This window comes from Urocitellus parryii, chromosome 11, assembly GCF_045843805.1.
Source record: "Urocitellus parryii isolate mUroPar1 chromosome 11, mUroPar1.hap1, whole genome shotgun sequence".
Taxonomy (NCBI): domain Eukaryota; kingdom Metazoa; phylum Chordata; class Mammalia; order Rodentia; family Sciuridae; genus Urocitellus; species Urocitellus parryii.
In genome coordinates this window covers 64662963-64688884 of record NC_135541.1, presented here as the reverse complement: position 1 = coordinate 64688884, position 25922 = coordinate 64662963, and the positions used below count along the sequence as shown (strand labels likewise).

The 25922-nt window shown below is 34.8% G+C and overlaps 2 protein-coding genes across 2 annotated transcripts in view; one reads left to right on the top strand and one right to left on the bottom strand.

The window, feature by feature from the left end:
- The first annotated feature begins 275 nt into the window (after positions 1–275).
- Positions 276–15877, top strand: Ctbs (chitobiase). Its single transcript, XM_026406168.2, has 7 exons — positions 276–791; positions 4345–4483; positions 5260–5468; positions 9412–9583; positions 11156–11253; positions 11531–11692; positions 14457–15877. Exons 1-7 carry the CDS (start codon positions 618–620, stop codon positions 14646–14648), a joined length of 1146 nt encoding a protein of 381 aa, XP_026261953.2. The 5' UTR covers positions 276–617; the 3' UTR covers positions 14649–15877.
- Spata1 (spermatogenesis associated 1) overlaps positions 13811–25922 on the bottom strand; it is a 37691-nt gene continuing 25579 nt past the window's right edge. Inside the window, exons 10-12 of the mRNA XM_077791347.1 lie at positions 22427–22605; positions 18842–18940; positions 13811–13864 (exon numbers count right to left, since the gene is read on the bottom strand). Of these exons, the coding sequence (XP_077647473.1) occupies positions 13811–13864; positions 18842–18940; positions 22427–22605 (332 nt within the window). The remainder of the gene's footprint in view (positions 13865–18841; positions 18941–22426; positions 22606–25922) is intronic.

Sequence of the window (25922 nt, the reverse complement as noted above, 5' to 3'; positions counted from 1 at the left end):
TTATTCCTATCCTGTAAACTCCTCAAGCCCCTGGAGCTGAGAAGTCCATCTGCAAACCGCTGTCCCTTTTCTCCATTTGTAGCCACTGAATCTGGGTTCACTAACATAAATGCTTTTCAAGCAGCCTTCATCTATTTCTTTGCTTTCTCATACTAATGCTTTCTAGCTTCCGCATTTTGTTGCTGTCATCTTGTGTCCTGGTGGGTCTGGGTTTTTCCTGAGTTTGGACAGGGAGGAAGTTGTATTTCAGCCTCCACCCTAACTCAGCACTTACCCCAACCACAGCAATCTTTCTGGCCACTGCATCTCTATTGCTGCGAAATCAGCTTCAAAGACACCCTACTTCTCCATTTTGGGGTCTTTCTCTGTCCTTAGGCTCCACAAGCAACCGCGACACAGATCGACGAGCCACTCGCTGGAACTAGCCGCGGAGCGGGTATTTATCCGGCTCAGCCACCCGCGCGCTAGGCGTGCCGGCCGGACGCCGGCAGGCTGCGGGGACGTTCGCGGCCCCGCGCCAGCGCGCATTCATAGGGCCGCGGCCGGGCACCGTCCCAACGCCGGTAGTCGAGCGCCGACCCAGCTCCGCGCCTGGCAGGCCGCGCTCCCCAGCTGGTATGTCGTGGCCCCAGCTCCGGCGCCCGCGCCTCCTCGCTCGCGCGCCCCGCGGCGACCCGAGGCTTGCTCTGCTGCTCTTGTTGGCGCTGGCGCCGCTGCTCTCGGCGGGGACCCACTGCCCGTGCTCGGAGCCCGAGCTCTGCAGCCCGATCCAACACCGCCCGGACTTTGAGGTCAGCGTCGCTTTTCTGCGCTTCCGGGTCTGGCCCTCAAAGCCGGGAGAGAAGTTAAGAGTGGGACGGAGCCCTACCTAGAGGTGGTGGTGGTGCTGACACCTACTTTGACCACTCGCCGAAGGCTGTCCTGTTTACGGATTGCCTACAATTTATGGATGAGGAAACTTGGGCGCAGACAGGTTGAGGAACTGCTTCCAAGTCTCACAGGCTAAGCGGCTGCCTGGGTGGGCAAGTGTTCAGATCCTCAGCTGGCCCACTCCTTTCATCATCCTGCTCTGCTTCCTGGGGCAGCACCGGGGTGTACACACAAGGAGAGTAGGGTGATAGGGTGATCCATTTCTTGGCTTCCAAGAGAAATAGGATTTAGTATGAAGAATTTTAGCACTCTAACAGTACATTGGAAAGCAGGATGTTCTCCTTACCTTTAGTTTTTATACTTATTAGCCCTTTATAAAAGCACCCCCACACCACCAAGAAATTTATTTTATAGCACACCAGCCTGTTTATTTTTTTGGTACTGGGGATTGAACCCAGGGGCGTTTAACTATTGTGTCACATCCCCAGGCCTTTTAAATATTTTATTTAGAGACAGGGCCTAGCTGAGTTGCTTCAGGCCTCCCTAAATTGTTACAGCTGGCTTTGAGCTCATGATCCTTCTGCCTCAGCCTCCTTAGCCCCTGGGATTACAGTCCTGTGACACCCGGCCTGGCCAAATCTTAACAGTTTATAAGGCTTCTGGCAAACACCCTTTCCGAAGCAATATGAAAACCATCTGGAGTTTAATGACTGGCAGGAATTGGAGGCAAGGAGATCAGAAAATTTAGTCCAAAGAATCCTTGTTTGTAGAAATAGAAACAATTCCTAGCTCTTAAATTATTAATTTTGAGGCAGGGGCATTTAAATGCCAATTTTAAAAAGTACATATACATACTTTAGGAATAAAGAAATAGAATTGGTGAAAGTATTTTGGAGAGCCTACCTAGTGTGGAAACTTAACATCTTCCTGAAACAAAAATTTTAGACCAATTAAATAGCAAAGAACAATTCATGATTCTTGGTAGCACTTAAACCATAAAAAGCTCAGAGAGGTCCAAAGTGTAAGGCTGGCTATTATCTGCTGAACATGGAGACAAAGTAATTACTTGATTGGCTCTGGGTAGGTATTTGTCTATATGGGTATGATCTGGTGGAAAGTCCCTGCTTAGAGGTAGTTGGTTACTGATTGGTTAAGTTTATTTCCTTTTACTGTTTACATTGGTTTGCACTTTGCTTAAGTGGGAATCCAAGGCTCTGGAACTGTTTCAGCTGAATGACGAGCCAATTAAGCGGTTTTTGTTTAACAGTCTGATTTTTTTTGTAGCTTACAATACTTGGGCCATGTAGTGTTTGTGGGTATTTTAAGAAATCAGTTTTATAAAGAAGCAAAATTATGTATTATTTGTATGTTCATAGTAAATGGATCCTTTATTGGCTTTTTTTTTGTATTCGAGTAGGAAGTCTAGATTATGTGGCTTCCTCCCACAATTGATTATATATAATAAATTATATGTAACTGGGGGGAGTTGAGGGCTGGGAATTGAATGCAAGGCCTGTGCATACTAAGCATTCACTCCTAGCCTAAATCACACTCCTGTGGCTTTCCCATATTTTCCATTGGTTCATCCAATTATTAATGTTTTTAAGAACTTCTATTATATCACAGGCTCTCAATAGTTTCTTTAAATATTTATTTTTTTAGTTATAGGAGGACACAATTTTTTTTTCTTTTTTTATGTGGTGCCGAGTATTGAACCCAGTGCCTCACGCATGCTAGGTGAGCACTTTACTTCTGAGCCACAACCCCAGCCCCTCAAGAGTTTTTTCCCCCAATAGATTGAACTTATGTTAACTTACTTTTTCTCAATAATTTTTTTAAAAAACAAATTCAGCCTTAACTATCAGAATTAAAAGTGGGATGTTTTGATAGAAATATGAGTCCAAAGACAATGAGCCATTCAGTTGCACATTTTGTAATTTTTATTATTTCATTGTGCTGTTGCTTAGCAGAAAAATGAGTTGTACAAAGATACTTCTGAAAAGTTAAAAAAAGGTGGGGGGGTGAGAAAATTAAGAGATTTCTTTTATAGTTGATGTTCCCCTGGGTCTTTCCCACATCCATTCTCACAATAGCTTCCATCGTCAATCTCTTTTTAGAGCAAATCTTACGTCCCTCCTCTGCTTCAAACTAATGGATTCCCATCTATCCTAGGTTATAATCCAAAATTCTGTGGTCTACAAACTACATGATCTTGCCAAATATCCCAGTTGTGATTCCACATAAAGTGAAGGTTTCTGTGTTCTACATGATTATCTCACTTTCAGAGTCTCAAAATCCTTCTGAAGTGTAGGGAATTTGGATTTTTTGTTCCCTCATCTGAGAATGCTTTTTTTTTTTTTTTTTTTTTTTTGTCCATTAGAATCTTCCTCCCTTGTCATTCCACAGATTTTAGTCCTCCCCATCTGGGAATTTTCCTGCCCCACCTGGCTAGTGGGTCCCCTTTAATATAGTGTTATGACTGCGTGTATTTGTTTAAGGCCAGGAGTATTGTTGTAACTGATTAACTCCCAATGGATCCGGTATGTCTTGTTAACCACTATATCCCTAGTGCTTTGCAAAATACCACCCTCCCATTATATTGAAATTCAGTAAATATTTGCTGAATCAGTTAGTACCTTGGGATAAAACAAATATGAATAATAAAACTTCAGAGCTTCTACAATTAGCTGGGAGGGAAATACTGGAGAAACACAGCATCAGCTCTTAGGATTGAACTGTAATAGTATTCCAAGAAGTCACCCTCATCAAAAACATATAGTAACAAATGCAGTAACTATGGCTTCATCAGTAGCAGCCAGAAACCTGAGTATTATCAAACTCCTTTCCCTTGCCTTGCTCATTCCATTAGTCACAAAGTCCTGTTAATTAGCCGCCTCTAATTCTCCCAGATCTGTTCAATTACCTCACTCATCTCCAGTGCTCCATCCACATCATCTCTTGCATAGATTCATGCAAGAGCTTCTCTATTATGCCTCCAGCTTTGGCCCCTCTTTAATCCATTTCACACTTCAGCTCAAGGGATTTTTCTAAAGTGAGTACTTTCTCATTTTAAAAACTTACTATTCTCTTCCTTTTACTCACAATAAGTACCAACTTTTCCAATGGCTTACAAGTCTCTTCACGACTGAACCCCTACCTACCACACTCTGGTTCTTTTCTATGTTCTCTTTCTAAACTCTAGGCATGGCCACACTAAATAGTTACCCAACCATTATGCTCTTTCTGCCTCCAGACCTTGTCATATGCACTATTTCTTCCTGGCCTGTCCTCCAACTTCCAGACCTGGCTAATTACTCTGCCACCAATTACATTGGGACCCTTATATCTTATTCACTCTTGGACCCTCAGTGCCTGATATAATGCTTGGTATATTGTGATATTTAATATTATTTGGGGTGGTTATCATGAGATTCTTGATTTAAATGATGGTGCTTATCCCTGTTTTTCTGGCAGGTATTTGTATTTGATATTGGAGGGAAAACTTGGAAATCTTATGACTGGTCACAGATTACAACTGTGGCAGTTTTTGGAAAATATGACTCAGAACTTATGTGCTATGCTCATTCAAAAGGAGCCAGAGTAGTTCTGAAAGGTATGTGTGTTTTGTTTTGTTTTTACCAGATATAAGTGTTCAGCCAGTTAGTAAATTTACCTATCATTTGTTATAGTTCTTACTAGGGAAAAAAATATATATATACATACATATATACATATATATGTATACCCGACTGAAAAAAAAGGGGAGTTTTTTTTCAGTTGGGTACATACCTGTAATCCCAGCTACTTGGGAGACTGAGGCAGGAGGATCACAAGTTCAGGCCAGCCTCAGCAATTTAGTAAGACCCTACCTTAAAAAATAAAAAAGGGGTAGAGATATAGCTCCATGATAGGGTACCCCTGGGTTTAATTCATAGTATTTTAAAAAATTCCTTTTTTCTGTTTATCTATCTTTTTCAAACTTTAAAATTAATCTTACATACTACTAACTCCATTTCACAAATACAGATGTTTTTAAAGAATTAACTAAACTACTTCATGGTTTTGAGTAAAGCATGACTGCCAAATTAGCATGTTGACTTTTAGTTAGTAATAGGCCAAAATTTCTGCTTCTAGTTTGGGAATTTTATTTGTAGTAGTTATTTTGGATATTAGCGAGCAATAGCTTTATGTCATTTTAGTACATGATTTCTCCATTTGGAAAACTTAGATTAGGGCTTAGTATTCCAAAATAATGAGATGTTTTAAAGAAATTTTGAAAATGGGTTTGTGAAGTAAATAGCACTGAACTGTGAAGCACACACACACACATATAATGTATATATATATATATACACACACACACACAAAAGATGTCTATTTCTTTCACAGGAGATGTATCCATAAAGGATATCATTGATCCTACTTTCAGAACATCCTGGATAGCTCAAAAACTGGATTTGGCCAAAACACAATATATGGATGGAATTAATATAGATATAGAGCAAGAAGTTACTTGTTTATCACCTGAATATGATGCATTAACAGCATTAGTCAAAGAAACCACAAACTCTTTCCATCGTGAGATTGAGGGATCACAGGTAAACTTTCATTTATTTTTTGGAAACTCCATATTTTCCTCTAAAAATGAAGGTATGACTAATACAATGTTTATAGTGATGGAATGGGAAAGAATTTTGAATTTTGTCACCTATTTTCTAAAAAAAATTTTTGTTTTTTTGGTACTTAGGGATTGAACTTAGGGACACTCGACCACTGAGCTACATCCCCAGCCCTATTTTGTATTTTATTTAGAGACAGGGTCTCACTGAGTTGCTTAGCACCTCACTTTTGCTGAGGCTAGCTTTGAACTTGCAATCCTCCTGTCTCCCAAGCCACTGGGATTCCAGGCATATATACCACCACACCCAGCATGGAAGTATTAATTTATTATTTAAGGAATTTTACAGTACTAAGTGGTCTCTATTCAAACCAAAATACAACACTGGGATTACTCTACCTGCTTGCCTTGCAGTAGGGGTACGGATATTGGATAGGCAATGGGCAATAAGAATCAGGAAGGTTCTACCTGGCTTTAACCAGTGCAGGATAGAAACAGCTGGTGCCTAAGGGTTGAGATAGTTCTGGGAAATGTCTCCCTTGCTCCATAGTCTGATTTACTTGTGAAGTAGTCAAGTACAATAAAGCTCAAAGGACTTATTCCATAGAACTCATAGGAGCTATGACAATAGGCAGTATACTTCCCCATTTCCATAATGAGCATGATTAGAGCAGATCATAGCACAGGCATTTTACCAGGCAATGTGTAGTAACAAGATAATGTGGCTCCTGATCACCGATTCTCAATCCTGGCCACTTATCAACATAACCAGGGGTCTTAAAAAAGAATAAACACTTGGATGTGCATACACATATATACTGGAGACTCACTCCCAAAACTTACTATTCAGAAGGTTTTGGGTAAGTCCAGAATCCATAATTTAAAAAAAAGTTTCATAGGTGATTATAATTAAGAACTACTAGGTTAGACAATGGAAGATTGTTTCCAGGATACCCTGTGAATACCAAAATCTGCAGATGCTCATGTCCCATACATAAAATGGTATATTTGCATAAAACCCATGTACAAACTTCTGCATACTTTAAATCACCTCTACATTATTTATAATACCTAATACAATGTAAATGCTACATACATAAGATTTTATTACTGTATTACTTAGGGAATGAGGACAAGAAAAAGTCTATACATGTATGTAGAGACTTGTATGTATAGACTTGGTATATAATTTAAAAAATATTTTCAATCTGTGCTTGGCAGAATCCACAGATGCAGAACTAATTCATGTATGTTTATTCCATGACAGAACATTGTAAATTCTGTGTTCCTAAACTGGTCTCAAAATCAACTGTAAGTGCTTGTTTAAAATTTCCTGAGATTAGGTGGGCAGGGTGGTACACGCCTGTAATTCCAGCAACTTTTGAGGCTGAGAGTAGGATGATCACAAGTATTAGGCCAGCCTTAGCAGTTAACTGAGGCCTTAAACAACTTAGTGAGACTCTGTCTCAAAAAATAATGTAAAAGGGCTGGGGATGTAGCTCAGTAGTAAATTTCCTGAGATTGATTCAATAGTTCTTGTCTTGGGGAACTGCATTTTTACCAAGTGCCCTAGGAGATTCTGGTGTAGTTTGTCATCAAGAATTTGAGAATCACTGGAAAATAATAAATGATATGGGGACTGACAGCTCTATGATTTTATAAAAGTATGGCATGTTTGGAATTTAGCTTTTCAAATGAGTACAATCAACAATATGCCTGGCATATAGGGCACTATACCTTTTGTTCCTCATAAGTTTTGGTCTCAGAAAAGTTTCCTTATTTCTCTAAATAGTTGTTACTAATAGGTTAGAATTGGTAACCACCTATTTGCCATTTCTGATTAAGCTGTAGTGAAAAGGCAAGATCAAAGAAGTTGAGCAAAGACTTTACATAGGAAAATCTATTTCCATGTTTGAGGGGTAAGTAAAACAATTTGGACTGCTATGTCAAGTTTATACTAGGTGAATTAGTTGGAGGTACAGTTGAAAAGGTAGTCCATATTATGAAGATCTAGAATATTAGACATTTTATTCTGTATGGAAAAGGTTATATGGGTAGAAGTGTGTTTGGGGAGATTATTCTATAATAATATATAAAACTAGAGGAGAAGGAAGACTAGACAAGTACTATTACAATTATCTAGGAACTTGAAGTTTACATTTTGGATTGGGATGAGAAATCAGTAACATTCAGCAAATATTCAATAAATATTTGTTGAGTTAATTAAGAACAAGGAAGGGCAGAACAACTGTGAGAGGCCACTCAAATAATATGATATTAAATTTGGGGTATGAAGGAAGGAAGAGAGTCAGAAGATGGCTCAAAAGTTCTTAAACCAAGTTGGGTGTGGTTGCGCATGCCTGCAATTCCAGTGGCTCAGGAGGCTGAGGCAGGAGGATCATGAGTTCAAAGTCAGCCTCAGCAAAAGTGAGGTGCTAAGTAACTCAGTTGAGACCCTGTCTCTAAATAAAATACAAAACAGGGCTGGGCATGTGGCTCAGTGCCTCTGAGTTCAATCCCCAGTATCTTCCACTGCCAAAAAATGGTTCTTAAACTGATGATGAAAAGAAAAAAAAAAGATCAAAATAGAATCTGGAGTGGAAAATAAGTTTGGAGGAAAGATTGATGATTTAAGTTCACAATATCGTTGTCATGGAATGAAGAGCTAGAAATGCCTTTGAAGAGTTTTTATACCCTCATTTTTATAGGTGAGAAAACAAACTCAGATATCTTAAGTGACTTAGCAGTGGCAAAGACCAAGTTATAACAGGGCCAAGACTGTATAGAACCCAAGTCTTTTGATTTCTTGTCTAATATGCTAATACTACTTCCTCAAAAATAAAAGGTTAATTGTAACAGGAAATTCAGGTGAATATACTTAGTATTCAGAAGATTTTTATCTGCTTAGAGGGTAGTCATTTATCTTATCTGTTTTACTATTAGTTTTTGTTTTGAAATAGGAGGTAGTAAAAAACTAGGGTCCAATATGTACAAATTTCACTTCTTAAGCTATTTTGTGGTAGAACTATTGGGAAAAGCTTATACTTGTAAAGCACAGCCTTCTTTATTGTGAATTAAAGCTTTGAGAAGACTTAGAGCTTTGAGAAAGTCTTGAAATGAGTTATGCCAAAGCATAAAAAATACCTAAAATATTTCAATTTTTTAAGTTAATCAATAAGTGTTTACTGAATGCCTAATTAAGAAAAAACAACTTTAGTGGTAATATTGAACATTTATACACATTAACATAAAATTAATATTTGGTTAAAGTAATAAACAGATATTTTAAAGAGACATCCTTATTGAATGCTGGCTTACCATTCAAAATGAAAGATAATATATCACTCATTTTATTTTGAATATTTCCATAAAATAAGACCATTTAAATTCTTTGTTCAACATTTTGAGTTGATTAATTTATACCTGTGTGACAAACCATTCACTAATCTCTAAATGTAATAATAATGGGTTTAACCTACCATATAAGGTAATTGTGCTCATGGGCTCAAATGCAGTTAGGCTATGCTAACAACTTTTGTATATAAATTTTTTTAGTGTGCTTTTACTCTCTAATTGTTCAGTAGTCCTACCACACCCTATTGCCATTAAACCTGCTTCTTTCAATCACTTGTATTAGCCCAGCTTCTGAAGACATTTGGATTTAAATCTCTTCATCTATACAGTGCACCAGTTCTGATCATTGTATATCCAAATACATGTCTAGACCAATCCAGTGTAGTAAAAAGGACATATTTTGTAGAACTCTTCTATTTCTATGAGTGTCAAATCCTATATTCATATATGATAAAAGCAGTTCTTTTTTCTTGGGTAGCATGAGACAGGAGAATAATTTAAAAAAACCATCTGGTGTAATGTGCATGTTTGATCATGGTACATAAAATGACATATGTGTTTTTCCACAGGTAACCTTTGATGTAGCTTGGTCTCCAAAAAACATAGACAGAAGGTGTTATAATTACACTGGAATTGCAGATGCTTGTGACTTTCTGTTCGTGATGTCTTATGATGAACAAAGTCAGATCTGGTCAGAATGTATTGCAGCAGCCAATGCTCCCTATAATCAGACAGTAACCGGTAAGAATCCATGACATGGTCATTTATTAGTAACATTAATTCCAGAACTTTGTGCTTTATATACCTATATTTCAGAAATTCTTATTTATGTACCCTTTCTATTTGTAAAGCTTGCTTGAAACATATAAAGATCATTTAATCCAGAGAGATTTAGTCTTTACAAAAAGTTTCAAAGTTTCGAAGTTTTCACTTAAGTCTTCTAAGAATTGTCCTAACCTTGTGAGATAGATATATTACCATTAACCCTCCATTATAGATGAGATGAAAGGAGTTAGTTCTAATGGTCTCACAATTATTAAGAATTCTACAGTTGTGATTTAAAAGTCCAATAAGCTTGTCATGAAACCACATGAAGAAGATTATCTAGAATATGACAGGATACTTTTGTTAAAATAATTGTTAAGTAATTTAACATCAAAGACAGTTATAATATGGGTACATACCATTTATAATTAATAGGATTGATTTATCTTATTATTATAATACATAAAAATTATATTCCTGAAAGAATTAAGAGTACTTCTGAACTGTTGTTCACATGATATTGTCTTTGAATTATCCTTTACAAAGTTGGATTGGTTTGTATTCCATCAATCAGTAGAATAAAAGATAGCTATCTTTTGTACTCAACTGAAATTGCTAGGATAGTTGGTATTGAGATTTAGTTGTTAATTTATAAGTAATTTTTTTTCTTTTCATACAGAGGTCAAAATCTTAGAAGCCAGCCTGATTTTAATGTAATCTAATTTGAATAGAATAGTAGTCTGATCATAAGCATATACTATTTAAATTTGAAAAATAACCACTCTTCTGTTAAAATTACAAACTAATCTGGGATTCTCAAACAATGTTTCATGGAAGAGATTAATTTTAATCACTATACTGCTCTTTTTCAAGTGTTTGGGAAATGAAACATATCCTACCCTTCTTTGGGATTTAAGTGCAGAGTAAATATTAAAGGCTCTGAAAAGCAATAAATTTATGTAGCTCAACATTCTAGACATTCTGGAAGTATCTCTATAGCATTGGGCAAGAAAATGATTGATGTACTAGAATTTGTTCATTTTTTTGTTTTTGCTTCCTACAAGTACAGATTATTTACTATAGAATAAGAAAGAATAAGAAACATTTCTTTACCCAGGCTATTGCTAGGATACTTAAAGGATATAGTAAACATGGAATGCTTGTGCTTTTTATAAGAAATTCTGAGTGTATCACTGCCAGAAAGCTTAAGATTTATAGAAATTTTATGAAACTTTAGAATCTATAATATCAAACTTATCATATCTTAGCAGTGAACAGATAACATCAGCATATTTTCCTGTAGTGAATCATTCTTTCTGCAGTTAGATTTTGTGAAGTTTGCCTTCTTTGATTCAAAAAGAAATGGGTATAAAGCAAGATATGGATTTATGATTCTTAGGGGATTAATTTTATAATATTAGAGAAAAACTATTAGTATTTTGCATAAAAGTTTTTATGAATTTAGATTGTGGGTGGTTGCATGGCTTCTATGAACATATTAATAGATACTGAAAAGAAAAAACTTTTTTTCTCTCTCTCCTTAACTAGGGTATAGAGACTATATCAAGATGGGCATTAACCCTAAAAAACTTGTGATGGGTATTCCTTGGTATGGTTATGATTATACCTGCCTGAATCTTTCTGAGGTAAGAACAAGTCATTTGTTATTCATTTTTTCCAATTATATATTTAGAGCCTCTTTTGTTTCATTAAGAATATATTGAAAATATATTGAAAACTTAAAAATTTATTTTAAATTATTTAATCACATGGAAGCTTCTGAATGTCATACATTTTCATCTCATAACAAAATTTCTTTAACTTTTATTCTGTATGGTCAGTTTTCTTTTTGTTGAATATGTTTTATTTATAATAAATAGCTTTGTTTGATAATCTATAACATGAATATTTTTTCATTTCTAGGATCATGTTTGTACCATTGCAAAAGTCCCTTTCCAGGGCGCTCCTTGTAGTGATGCTGCAGGACACCAGGTGCCCTATAAAATGATCATGAAGCAAATAAATAGTTCTATTTCTGGAAGCCAATGGAATAAAGAACAGATGGCTCCTTATTATAACTACAAAGTAAGACTTTTTACAAGTTATGAACATTTATTCTGTTAATTTTCATATAACTATATACATATTTCTAAATTCTTTAAGTTTGTAGATGGACACAATACCTTTAGTTTGTTTATTTATATGTGGTGCTGAGGATCAAACCCAGTGCCTCATATGTGCTAGGCAAGCTCTCTACCACTGAGTTGTAACCCCAGCCCCTCTGTATAACTATATATTTTTATAATTAGACATTTGGTTTAAGAATTTCCATCAGTTTTAGAGTACAACATACAGACTACTGTTTACATGTAAACTTGACTTTGAATCTGTGTAATCAGGAACTTTAGTTTTCTGGCAGAGCAGGACTCTGCTTTGCCACTCAATTTAGATGATGCTATAAAAACATGCATCTTACAAATACGACTTCTTAACAGTTGACAATAATGTTACAAAATTTGCTTTTGAAAGGGCTTTGGGCCAAAATAGGTTACTAAACTCTGGAAGCCTACATTTCAATGTAACCTAAAGATTCTGATGAGACTCTTTGTTTGGATCCTTTGAACTCATCTCTTTTAGATCTCCACACATTATATAATAGGTTACTGTGATCTACAGTCATCTTTCTATGCTGCAGAGCACCAGAATTTATTCCTTAACTCTGTGTTTTGGTACCCATTTTCCAACTAGAACTCATTTTTTGAAGTTATAGAATTCAGAAAACGTTTTGATGACCCTTGAAGGCCATTTAATTGTATTTAAGAAAACAATCCAGTTATAATTGTTTTGTTCCTCTTTTTTATTATAAAATTCTGTAATCAAAGTCAAGTTTCTGTTGTGTGAAAAGAATTCATTCTGCTTTCTTCTGCTGTTTCAGCCCTAGCAGCTTCATTTTGGACTCAATATTCTGGAAGGACTTTATGCTTTAACCAGGCCTAAATCAATCAATTTGCCCTTCCTTCCTTCACTATTTTGAGACATTCGCAATTTCTCATTAACTATCAAAAAAGCTCAAAGTACTAAGTAGGATGGCGGCAAATTCAGAATTATGTCTTTGGGTTTACCCCTGAATCTTCAAAGATTTTTCATATTTAGATGCAGGTTTTGCAAGCTGTCCTTTGATGGTGAATAACAACTGTTACTACAGCATGTATGGCTTTGTTTAGAACCTAAAAATATTAAAGGATAGGTACAAGACTTAGGATGCAATATGCTTGTATGTAATGAATCTACTATACTTATTAATTTACCAAGTTATCAATAATCTTCAAATTAGTCATCTTAGGAGAACATTCTAACTCCAGAAGTACTACCATAGATAAAAATTGGTTGGCATTTATTCACAATTGCAGTTTCCCAGAGGAATATAAATATTAGTAAGTTACTCTTAGTCCCAGGTCTATTTTTACCTCGTATCTTTTTTCTCCTTTCTTTACTCTTTTGCCTAGGTCTGCTCCTTTCCTTTTTCCTCTTTTTTTTTTTTTTTTGAGGTGGGTACCAGGGATTGAACTCAGGGGCACTTGACCACTGAGCCCTATCCCCAGTCCTATTTTGTATTTTTATTTAGAGACAGGCTCTCACTGAGTTGCTTAGCTACCTCGCTTTTTGCTAAGGCTGGCTTTGGACTTGCAACCCTCCTGCCTCAGCCTCTTGAGCCAGTGGGATTATAGGTGTGTGCCACTGCTCCTGGCATCCTCTATCTCTTATCCAGTAGCTTATGTGCTTCCTGAGAGAGAACTACACAGAGTAGAACTCAAGAGTATAAGATCAGGCTGGGCGCAGTGGCGCATGCCTATAATCCTAGCAGCTTGGAAGTCTGAGGCAGGAAGATTGTGAGTTCAAAGCCAGCCTCAGCAACTTAGTGAGGCCCTAAGAAACTAGTGAAACCCTATATCTTAAATAAAATATAAAAAGGGATGGGGATGTGGCTTAGTGGTTGAGTGCCCCTAGGTTCAATCCCCAGTACCAAAGAGGGGGGGGAGAGAGTGTGAGTATAAGATCAGAATCTAATTAATGATTCTTAATTGGGCCTGTGTTAAATTACCTATTAAGTCATGCCTAACAGTCTCTTAGAATCCATTCTGTACAACCAGGAGAAGTGGGTACTTTCCTCCTCCATTGTCATTACCTTTTGATTTGGCTGATTCATCTTTTAAAAAACCCATCTGGTAAGCTCCTAGCTAGGCACACTTCCAGGAACTGTAGGGAATATAAAAATGTATGTAAGCTTGTTTTAAAGGACCAGAGCAGTAGTTCCCCCTAACTTCAGCTGCATATCATAATACCTAATGAACATACACAAAACAAACAAATATACATCTCAGCACCATTGCTGGAGGATTTTGATTCAATAGATTTCACATGGTATGGGGCCCAGAAATCCGGGGTTTTGTAGAGGTGGGGATTGAATGCAGGGCTTTGCACATGCTAGGCAAGTGCTCTATCATTGGCCCATACCCACAGCCCCAGGATCTATATTTTTAAAACCTTTACAATGATTCAGATATACATCTTGGTTGACAATCATTGCATCAGATCAAGGAGATAATCTTAGAACATGAGAAGGACCTTAAATAGTCTACATTAGGAGACTCATTTGTATAATCCTTGTTGTTAAAAGTGCCATAAACAATAATCTCTAGGAAATAGCACATACAGATCCATGGAATAATAAAGCAGGAAAGTATTGTGCTGTGAAGTTTTCATGTTTCCTTTTTGAATAATTTAAGAAACCTTTTTCCCTTTTACTGTACTAAATACCTTAAGTTTCTATTTTAATTTATTTGTGTAGGATCCTGCTGGATATTTTCATCAAGTGTGGTATGATAACCCTCAGAGCATTTCTCTGAAGGCAGCATATATACAAAACTATGGTTTACTGGGCATCGGCATGTGGAATGCAAACTGTCTTGACTACTCAAAAGATGCTGTGGCCAAACAGCAAACTGAAGAAATGTGGAAAGTCTTAAAGCCAAAGCTGTGACAGAGAAAAACATCTTGTTAAACTCTGAAGATTTAAAAATTATCTGTATAAATAGATCTGTTTCCTGAAGAGATTAAAAAATACATGCATTTTTGTTATGTTGCTATATATTTAGTTACTAATATACTGAAAAAAAAAACAGATAAAGAATAAAGAAATGGTTTGATGGAATTTGAAAAAGAAAGAAATAAAAATCTTAAATACCCAGAAACCTAAAGGCATGAAACAAATCAAACTTACATGTTAAATCTTCCTCTTTAGTGTGTTTCAGCATTATAATTAGGAAAAATTGCTTTCAAAATTTTATTATGCTAATTTTACTCCAATATTAAAAATATGAGTCAATTCTAGTTTTAAAAATATATATAACTTGAAGTAGAAATTGTTTGCTTAGAATAGAGTTTTAAAAACATAGCCTTTGAGAAGCAGTTTGTTTTGTACTTTTTTTCCAATAAATTTTAAACATGGAATTCAGTGTCTTCTGTTTAGGTTCATCAAAATGATGAAAATAATTTTTCTGCTTTCTGATTCGATATAGTACATACTCATATTCTCTGAGGTATCTGAAATAATGTCAACTTCCTGACAGTGAATAAAGAAAAAAAAGAAATACTAAGAATTAAATGTATTCACAAAATACAAAACAGAAGATAACAGTAATATTGTGAATTAGTAATTTAGAGCTACTTAATATTTTCCAAACCAATTATTTTTTATGAGGCTTATGTGCGGAATGTTTTTACAGTAGGAATAATGGTGTTGAACTTGACTCTAGTCACTATTATTTGAACTTCCAATTATTCAGATACCTTCATTTATGAACGTGTAGAATTTATTTCTTGGCTAGTTTTCAAGGTTAAAAATTTCTTTTTCTGCATCTGCATTTTACTTTTAATTATCTAAAGATGTTGAGTTCTCAACTAGTTCCTTTTTCTAAAAGATTAATTTTATGCAGAGGACTTTCCTAAACATAAAGAAATCCGTTTTCTTTCATAAGGTAATTAAGAATTTCATTGTGCTGCACTGGTTCCTGTGAATAGAGATTAGAATTTTGTATCCTGGAACTCTAGATTTATATTAATCCTGTCTTTCCAGCACATCATCCCTTCCAAATTGAAATAAATGATGACTCAACCATCTTTTACAATATTACTTTTCCTTCCTATAAGTTGTTTATTACAGAATAAAATTAACCTATTATGTATTAAATTACTTCATGTTTCTAAAAGAATCTCTACATTTCTAAATTATTTTAAATTTATATTTTAAAATGAGTTAATAAAAATTCTTAGATATTAATTTCTATCACTGTTCTGATACAATTGCTTTTAGTCAAGATTTAATGAGCAAATTTAATCTTTCTATGTAAATACATAGTATTTATTAAAATGTATTTTCTTTGAAATTAGATTTTAGTTATATTAGCTCTTAAATTTTATCATTAACAACAAAAAGTAATTTTAAATTTATAAAATATAGTGCTGCAAAATAATAGGTAATAGACTTGAAATCTTCAAAAGTAAACATCAACTGTTTAGCTTTATGCTACATCTAGTATTTCCTGAAACACTTTGTAATACCCACATGAAAAGTAAAGAGAGATAAATCTTAGAATTTTTAAAAAATTTATTTTTAAACTGATACATTAATCTTAATATTTATATAATGTACTACAAGGAGAACAAGATTTAATCTGTTCAAATAAATATTGAAAGTTTTCAACAAATAAGTTAAATTAACATACCTGATTGAGATTTTAAAGATGTATTGGTTTTCTTCTGTGCCATTTCAGCTTTCAGTGTTCGTAAGTCTGAAGCTGCTTGTTTTCTCATCTATAAAAATAATTACCTCTCAAAACTGAACTTCACTGTACCCTTCTAGAAGTAGATCAGAATTGTCAATTTTGTAACTGTTTTAACTGCCTTCTCTCATTTGCCTTCCATACCTTTATTCCCTCTGGATCACTACAGCAAATTCATAGGTCATAAATCCTGTTTAATACCTATGCTTATATAACTAGGTATGCTATGAGATAATTCCATTTATTAGTATATACAGATAATACAACTGAACTGTCCTAAATAAGGTGAGAAGGAATTTTATTTTTTTTTCTTAAGCTTCAAAAATCTGTTGCTATTAATGGGTAAAGAAAATAGTAGAAAAACAAAAACTCAGAAATACAAAAAACCCTTAATTCCTAGTCCTTAGGAACTAAACAGATATTTAAGAAATTTAATAAAAGTTTTTACTCTGTGCTAAGCACTCTTTTAAATGTATTAATCCTTTGATTTTTTTCAAATTTTTCTTGAGGCACATACTATTATTTATTATAAAATGAAATAAACTCAAGAAACTTGAGACTCAAGGAAACTAAGTATCTTGCTCAAGGTATAAAGTTAAAAAGTGGCACAGCCACCTGGGACCAGAGGCCTTGCTATTCCAGGTACTATTGGTGGACAAACACCATTAGCATTATCTGCAAGCTTGTTAGGGATGAAGAATCTCAGGCTTCTCCCAGTCCTAGAGAGCCAGATGCTTCATTTTAAAACGACCTTTCCAGGTGATAGCACATTAAACTTCAAGAAACTACTTATGCTATACTATCTTGAATATATGGTTGCAACAGACTTAGGCTAGATTTCTGTCCCTTAGTTCTGAATGTTATAGGTAGGGATGTTTGGGGTAGTTCATTCAGAAATCAGTAAATATTATAGTATCTGTTAACGTGCCAATCAGGCTCTATGGTTAAATATAGGAAATATTTTATAGTCTATAAGCTGAAAACTTTGTTCTCTAGGAATTAAGGGGTTTTTGTATTTTGAAGATTTTGTTTATTTTTCTTCTTCATTTGTCTTTATTAATTTTATACTATTTACATGCAAAGCATATGTGATGTTTATAAGGTTAACATGTTCAAAGAAGATAGGATCTAAGCATGCTTTCCAGAAGAAAAGAACATTGGGGAGTCATAACTGAAGGCTCTGGGGGCATTTTAATTATTCTTTCTACTCACACAACTATCTTTCAGTGTACAAATTTCCATCTTGGCTTTCTCTCTCATATACTGAGTAAACACACGGTTTTCCTTCACTGTTTTTGAGTTGTTTTTGAGTCTAGGTTGTATATGAATGTTTACTTCATAGTTTGTTAAAAATTGTCCTTTGATATTTTTTTTTTCTTTTTTAACTTTTAAGCTTCTTAGTGCTGAACCAGGACTTAAACTCAAGAGTGCCTCTAAGTAAAAAGAATCTAGAAGTACACTATCCAGTGTAGTAGACAGGTGTCATATGTAGCTATTTAAATCAACTAAAGTTTAATAAAATTTAAAATTCAGTTCCTCTGTCACACAAGCATTTCAAGGCTCAATATCCTAAGTGGCTAGTGGCTACCATATTGGATGGTGAGATACAGAACATCTCTATCACCACAGAAAGTTCTGCTGGACAGTCATAAATCTAGAAGGGGGTCATTATTCTGTGTTATAAAGCTTTCTGATAAAGAGTGAATGGAGGGCATTCCTATAATTATCATTCTTATTTTCCTGTTCTGTGTATTATAACTTGTTTGAAAGTGTATAATTCTCTATTTTGTGTTCAACAAAAGAGCTTTTAAAGATATCTATATTCTGAAATTATTCCTACGATGTGATAATCACAGTTTTTAATCAAGTAAGTAAAATAGGCCCACAACCCTTTATTAAATATCTACTATATACAATGTCCTATGGAAGAAACAAAATGAATAAAAGGCACAGACCTGAAAGAACTTATCATCTAGTTTTACTAAGATTCATAGTAAAAACAAATAAAAAATATATATGAAAATAACTGGACAGAATGAGATAATCCCCAAGTAGAGGGGAAGAAATTGAATGGGATTTCGAGGAGAGGTCAGAAGTTTGTCAAGACTTATTTATGAATGACTCTAATATAGGAAAAGTATCTTTAATATATTTTTTGAGACTAAACTGACTATAGTAAAATTTTATTATATTTTTCCTTTGGCCTTGCTATAACCTACATCTTTTAAAAAAACATAGATTTTCATTCATGCTATTTATTGTTAAATAATAAAACTTTAAAAAAGTCAATTCTGACTATTCTTTTACTATCAACACAAAGTTAAAACACCAAAATATTTTAGTATTATTTCAAGATGAATGTTATAATATGATTAAGAGACACATAAATTACCTTAACTTCTATGATGAGTTTCATTTTATCAGTATCCAATTTTCTTTTAAGTTGGTCAATTGCATGCTGTACTTCAGTGATCTGGATTATAAGGTTATTCTGTGTGAGATATAGAAAGACGCATTTATTTAGCATAGCATCTGCATATTTTAATGCAAGGCATTTTATACTGTGAACTGATAAGTAACAAAAGAAAAAAATCATCATAATAAAGTATTTCCATAAAATAAACTTATTGTTTTAGAATAAATTACTTGTTACTTTCTATTTATTTCTTGCACTTTAGGAACTACGTTCTCTTCTATCATTGTTGTATCATTTGCTATTTAAAAAACGGATATTTACAAAAATTACCATTAAATTAGCACCAGAGAAACTGATAACTATTACTAAGAAATGAATAAGCTAGGTTGAAGATACTAGCTGAATTTAGAAATTGACAATAATGCCTTTGTTAGCTGAATCAGATTGGAATTATTTAATAATATTTAATAAATGTGACACATGTTTTATATAAAAATATTTTAATACAAAAAAACTAGTTAAAATAAGACTTTTTGGTCAGTTTGTCCAAAAAGTTTGTGAGGTATAGTGATCTTCACTAATGAAATTATTTAAGAATTTAAACATGTTGAACTTAATAAAATTGTAAGATAAAGTATCAGCTGTGTGAACCCTAAAGAGAGAAATAGAAGAAGATCTTAGAAGATGGAAAAATATACCCTGTTCATGGATAGGCAGAACTAACATCATCAAAATGGCGATATTACCAAAAGTTCTCTATAGGTTTAATGCAATTCCAATCAAAATCCCAATGGCATTTCTTGTAGAAATAGATAAAGCAATCATGAAATTCATATGGAAAAATAAAAGACCCAGAATAGCAAAAGCAATTCTAAGCAGGAAGTGTGAATCAGATGGTATAGCAATACCAGATTTCAAACTACATTACAGAGCAATAGTAAAAAAAACAGCATGGTACTGGTACCAAAACAGGCGGGTGGACCAATGGTACAGAATAGAGGACACAGAGACTAATCCACAAAGCTACAACTATCTTATATTTGATAAAGGAGCTAAAAGCATGCAATGGAGGAAGGATAGCATCTTCAACAAATGGTGCTGGGAAAACTGGAAATCCATATGCAACAAAATGAAACTGAATCCCCTCCTCTCTCCATGCACAAAAGTTAACTCAAAATGGATCAAGGAGCTTGATATCAAATCAGAGACTCTGCGTCTGATAGAAGAAAAAGTTGGCTCTGATCTACATATTGTGGGGTCAGGCTCCAAATTCCTTAATAGGACACCCATAGCTCAAGAGTTAATAACAAGAATCAACAAATGGGACTTTCTTAAACTGAAAAGTTTTTTCTCAGCAAGAGAAACAATAAGAGAGGTAAATAGGGAGCCTACATCATGGGAACAAATTTTTACTCCTCACACTTCAGATAGAGCCCTAATCTCCAGAGTATACAAAGAACTAAAAAAATTAGACAATAAGATAACAAATAACCCAATCAACAAATGGGCCAAGGACCTGAACAGACACTTCTCAGAGGAGGACATACAATCAATCAACAAGTACATGAAAAAATGCTCACCATCTATAGCAGTCAGAGAAATGCAAATCAAAACCACCCTAAGATACCATCTCACTCCAGTAAGATTGGCAGCCATTATGAAGTCAAACAACAAGTGCTGGCGAGGATGTGGGGAATAGGTTACTCCTGTACATTGCTGGTGGGACTGCAAACTGGTGCGGCCAATTTGGAAAGCAGTATGGAGGTTCCTGGGAAAGCTGGGAATGGATCCACCATTTGACCCAGCTATCGCCCTCCTCGGACTATTCCCTGAAGACCTTAAAAGAGCGTACTACAGGGATACTGCCACATCGATGTTCATAGCAGCACAATTCACAATTGCTAGACTGTGGAACCAACCCAGATGCCCTTCAATAGAAGAATGGATAAAAAAAATGTGGCATTTATACACCATGGAGTATTACGCAGCACTAAAAAATGACAAAATCATGGAATTTGCAGGGAAATGGATGGCACTAGAGCAGATTATTCTTAGTGAAGCTAGCCAATCCCTAAAAAACAAATACCAAATGTCTTCTTTGATATAATGAGAGCAACTAAGAACAGAGCAGGGAGGAAGAGCAGGAAGAAAAGATTAACATTAAACAGAGATATGAGGTGGGAGGGAAAGGGAGAGAAAAGGGAAATTGCATGGAAATGGAGGGAGACCCTCATTGTTATACAAAATTACATATAAGAGGTTGTGAGGGGAATGGGAAAATAAACAATGAGAGAAATGAATTACAGTAGATGGGGTAGAGAGAGAAGATGGGAGGGGAGTGGAGGGAGGATAGTAGAGGATAGGAAAGGTGGCAGAATACAACAGTTACTAATAGGGCATTATGTAAAAATGTGGATGTGTAACCGATGTGATTCTGCAATTTGTATTTGGGGTAAAAATGGGAGTTCATAACCCACTTCAATCTAATGTATGAAATATGATATGTCAAGAGCTTTGTAATGTTTTGAACATCCAATAAAACAAAAAGTATCAGCTGTGCTTAAAAAAAAGTCTACTAATATGGCCAAATAATTATTTAAGCCTATTTTGGATGTGATATTAAATTTATCAAAAATAGTAAACTTTTAATATTTTATCATCCCTGAAGTTAAATTTTACTCTTAATCATAATTAACATATTTTAAAATCATTTGGGTAAATATGATCAATATAACAAAAATAAAATTGTTAAATGACCTGGAATTTTTTGTCTGTTATTTAATTATATGGTAGAATTACTCAATAATAAATTTCATGTCTGATCTAAGTAAGATTCAAGACTATCTCAAGAAAAATGAATTGGTGAAAATTTCATTAAAGTATTTTTAAAGTCCAAGAAAAAGCAGTATAGTAAATACTATTTTTTTCTTTACCCTACTTTATCAGGTAATTATCTCTTTGCCATGGAATCAAGAAACATGGCCCTATTAGTCTAAGGCAATGCATAGTACTCCTTGACAATTATTATTGAACCACAGTTAGGCTTGTTTGTTTCAAGGTTTATATATTCTGTGGTTCAGGTATAGGTTTCTCTCCTGTTCTGAAGATAGATAGCCCTACTTGTCATTGGCAACACTATTGCTACTATTAGAAAAAGCAGTCTAATGGTGAAGCCAACACTAAAAGTAATAGGGAGGAAATATCAGAAGCATGTAGACCCTTTAAAAACATTTTTAATATGCTGACTATATCTCCATAACAGCCCTCCTCCTATTACATGAGGTCATGAATTATAATTTTTTAATTTTTTTTTTTTTTTTTTTTTTTTTTTTTTTAGTTTTTGGCGGACACAACATCTTTGTTTGTATGTGGTGCTTAGGATCGAACCCGGCGCACACATGCCAGGCGAGTGAGCTACCGCTTGAGCCACATCCCCAGCCCATGAATTTTGTTATCGAGAAAATTTAAGTCAAAGTTTTGTTACCTGTAGCCCAAAGCATCCTAAATACAACAATATGAGCAATTATAAATGTAATTGTGGAAGTGGGACACATTTAGTACCTTAGAGTCTGTGATATTTGCCAAATTCTTTGGTCTCATCTTGATCTCCCTGGCTTCAAGTTGCATGAGTAGTTTTTTATAATAGAGTTCCAAATCATCTCGAAGTTTTGTTAAAACCTCTTCCAGTGATGTGGTGACTTTTTTTGTTTCCAAGTATTTTTTCTTCCAACCATCAAAAGCTACAAAAAACAAACAAAAAACACACAAAGATTGAGTATGGTTAAAGGGTTAAACTCTTCAATGTAGAAAGAACCCTAGCCTTAATGTCAATTTAAATTATTTTCTTCCTCTTCTCCATCTCTTATATGCTTAGTACATTAGAGCTAAGGGAGAAATGTTTGTTGGATAATAGAAGAAAGTACCTGTAAGTACAATAAAATAATGACAGATCTAGAAAGTATAAACAAGTTCTCCTTTAAACATTGTTTCTTAAAAATACTATATTCATTTCTATACCAAAATATATAAATTTATTTTAATTATTTGTTTCCATAATCTTATTTGAAATGTTATTTATATAATTAAAACAATAAAGTAAAGGACATATTTAAACATTTTTTAAAAATTACAACTTTCTTATATTTGATAATGGGGCTAAAAGCATGCAATGGAGGAAGGATAGCATCTTCAACAAATGGTGCTGGGAAAACTGGAAATCCATATGCAACAAAATGAAACTGAATCCCCTCCTCTCGCCATGCACAAAAGTTAACTCAAAATGGATCAAGGAGCTAGATATCAAATCAGAGACACTGCGTCTGATAGAAGAAAAAGTTGGCTCTGATCTACATATTGTGGGGTCAGGCTCCAAATTCCTTAATAGGACACCCATAGCTCAAGAGTTAATAACAAGAATCAACAAATGGGACTTTCTTAAACTGAAAAGTTTTTTCTCAGCAAGAGAAACAATAAGAGAGGTAAATAGGGAGCCTACATCATGGGAACAAATTTTTACTCCTCACACTTCAGATAGAGCCCTAATATCCAGAATATACAAAGAACTCAAAAAATTAAACAATAAGATAATAAATAACCCAATCAACAAATGGGCCAAGGAGTTGAACAGACACTTCACAGAGGAGGACATACAATCAATCAACAAGTACATGAAAAAATGCTCACCATCTCTAGCAATCAGAGAAATGCAAATCAAAACCACCCTAAGATACCATCTCACTCCAGTAAGATTGGCAGCCATTATGAAGTCAAACAACAATAAGTGTTGGTGAGGATGTGGGGAAAAGGGTACACTTGTACACTGCTGGTGGGACTGCAAATTGGTAAGGCCAATTTGGAAAGCAGTATAGAGATACCTGGGAAAGCTGGGAATGGATCCACCATTTGACCCAGCTATCGCCCTCCTCGGACTATTTCCTGAGGATCTTAAAAGAGTGTACTATAGGGATACTGCCACATCAATGATCATAGCGGCACAATTCACAATAGCTAGACTGTGGAACCAACCTAGATGCCTTTCAATAGATTAATGGATAAAAAAAATGTGGCACCTATACAAAATGGAGTACTACACAGCAATAAAAAATGACAAAATCATAGAATTTGCAGGGAAATGGATGGCATTAGAGCAGATTATGCTAAGCGAAGCTAGCCAATCCTTAAAAAACAAATGCCAAATGTCTTCTTTGATATAAAGAGAGCAACTAAGAACAGAGCAGGGAGGAAGAGCATGAGGAAAAGATTAACATTAAACAAAGATGAGTGGGGGAGAGAAAGGGAGAGAGAAGGGAAAACATATGGAAATGGTAGGAGACCCTCAATGTTACACAAAATTACATAGAAGAGGATGTGAGGGAAAAAGGGGGGGGGGGAAACAAGGGAGAGAATTGAACAACAGCAGATGAGGTAGAGAGGGATGATGGGTGGGGAGGGGAGGAGGGGTAGTAGGGGATAGGAAAGGTAGCAGAATACAACAGTCACTTATATGCCATTAGGTAAAAATGTGAGTGTGTAACTGATGTTATTCTGCAATTTGTACTTCGGGTAAAAATGGGAGTTCATAACCCAATTGAGTCAAATGTATGAAAGATGATATATCATGAGCTTTGTAATGTTTTGAACAACCAATAAAAAAATTTTTTTCAGCCCCCACAATGACTTATGTTTTGTGTAAATAGCTGATTTGGATTTTTTTATTTATTAAAATTATTCCAAATATTTGTCTAAAATTCTATAGGAGAGAAAATCAGAAACTAAACACTACCAGCTTAGAAAATCACCTTGACACCAATGTGAGACTAAATACAAACTTAAGAAGATCACAACCAGTATACTAGTGTACCAGAATATTCATATGCTTGTTTCTTTTATATGAGCGTCAAAATGAAAATTCCAAATTAAAAAGTTCTACATTATAAGGCAATTTGATGACAGTTATATAGATTTTTGAAACTTTGCCTCTAGATTTTAGCTATTTTTCTCCATGCCCTGCTATCCAATTTGTCAGCAAGTTCTACTGGCACTACTGCCAAAATATTTCCAACATCTGGGACATTCCACATTCTTCAATGCTACATCTCTATTCAAAACTCTATCTTTTGTCAGGAAAGCTGCATTGTCTTCCTAATGGGTATTTCTCTTTCATTCTTGCCCCCTAAAGGCTTTGTTATATAGCAGTCATTTTATTTATTTTTTGCAGTGCTAAGTCTTGAACCCATGGTCTTGCTTTCTACCATTGAGTGAGATCTTCAGCCCCTAAAATATATATATTTTTAAATCATGTAAATCCCTAGCTTAAAATTCACCAGTGGTTTCCCACCTTACTTGGAATAAATTCCAAACTCTGAATTGGCCTGTCTGCTCATTGCTGAACTTTCTGATTTTTCTTTCCCTCTACATTCTTCCTTATTTATCATGCTACACCCACACTGGCCTTATTTCAGAACCTTGATATCATGAGGTTATTCTTATCTCTGGACCTTGATATTCAGTGTTCATTCAATTCACCTTGTTTTCCTCCTATTTCTTTATATGCCTGCCTATTTATTACTCAAATACTAATGATATCTCCTCAGAGATGCCCTCCCTGAAAATGTAACTAAAACATCTTTACCATGCCACATCACTCTTTACTATGCTCTTTTTAATTGACTTTTCAAGTCTGACCAGTAACTGATATTATCTTAATTATTTGCTTATTGTCTATTGTCTTTTTCCTAACATTTGGAATCAAGTTCCTTAAGAGCAGGGCCATGTCTGTTTTGTTCACTGTTATATCTTCAATGTTTAAGCCAATGTCAGGCACACAGTAGGTTCGCTGAATATTTGATGGTTTATACACCCTTTTATCTTGAAACATTACTCTTGAAGAAGAAACCAACTGATCTTCCCATTTTATAGAAAGAATGAGAGGCACAAAGAGGAGAAATAATTTGCCTAAGTGAAAGATTGATCTTATATTAGAATTCAGGTCCTGTGATTTCTAGTCCGTTGTTCAAAACTGTCTGATAAAATCACTCTTAACAACAGTACAAGACTG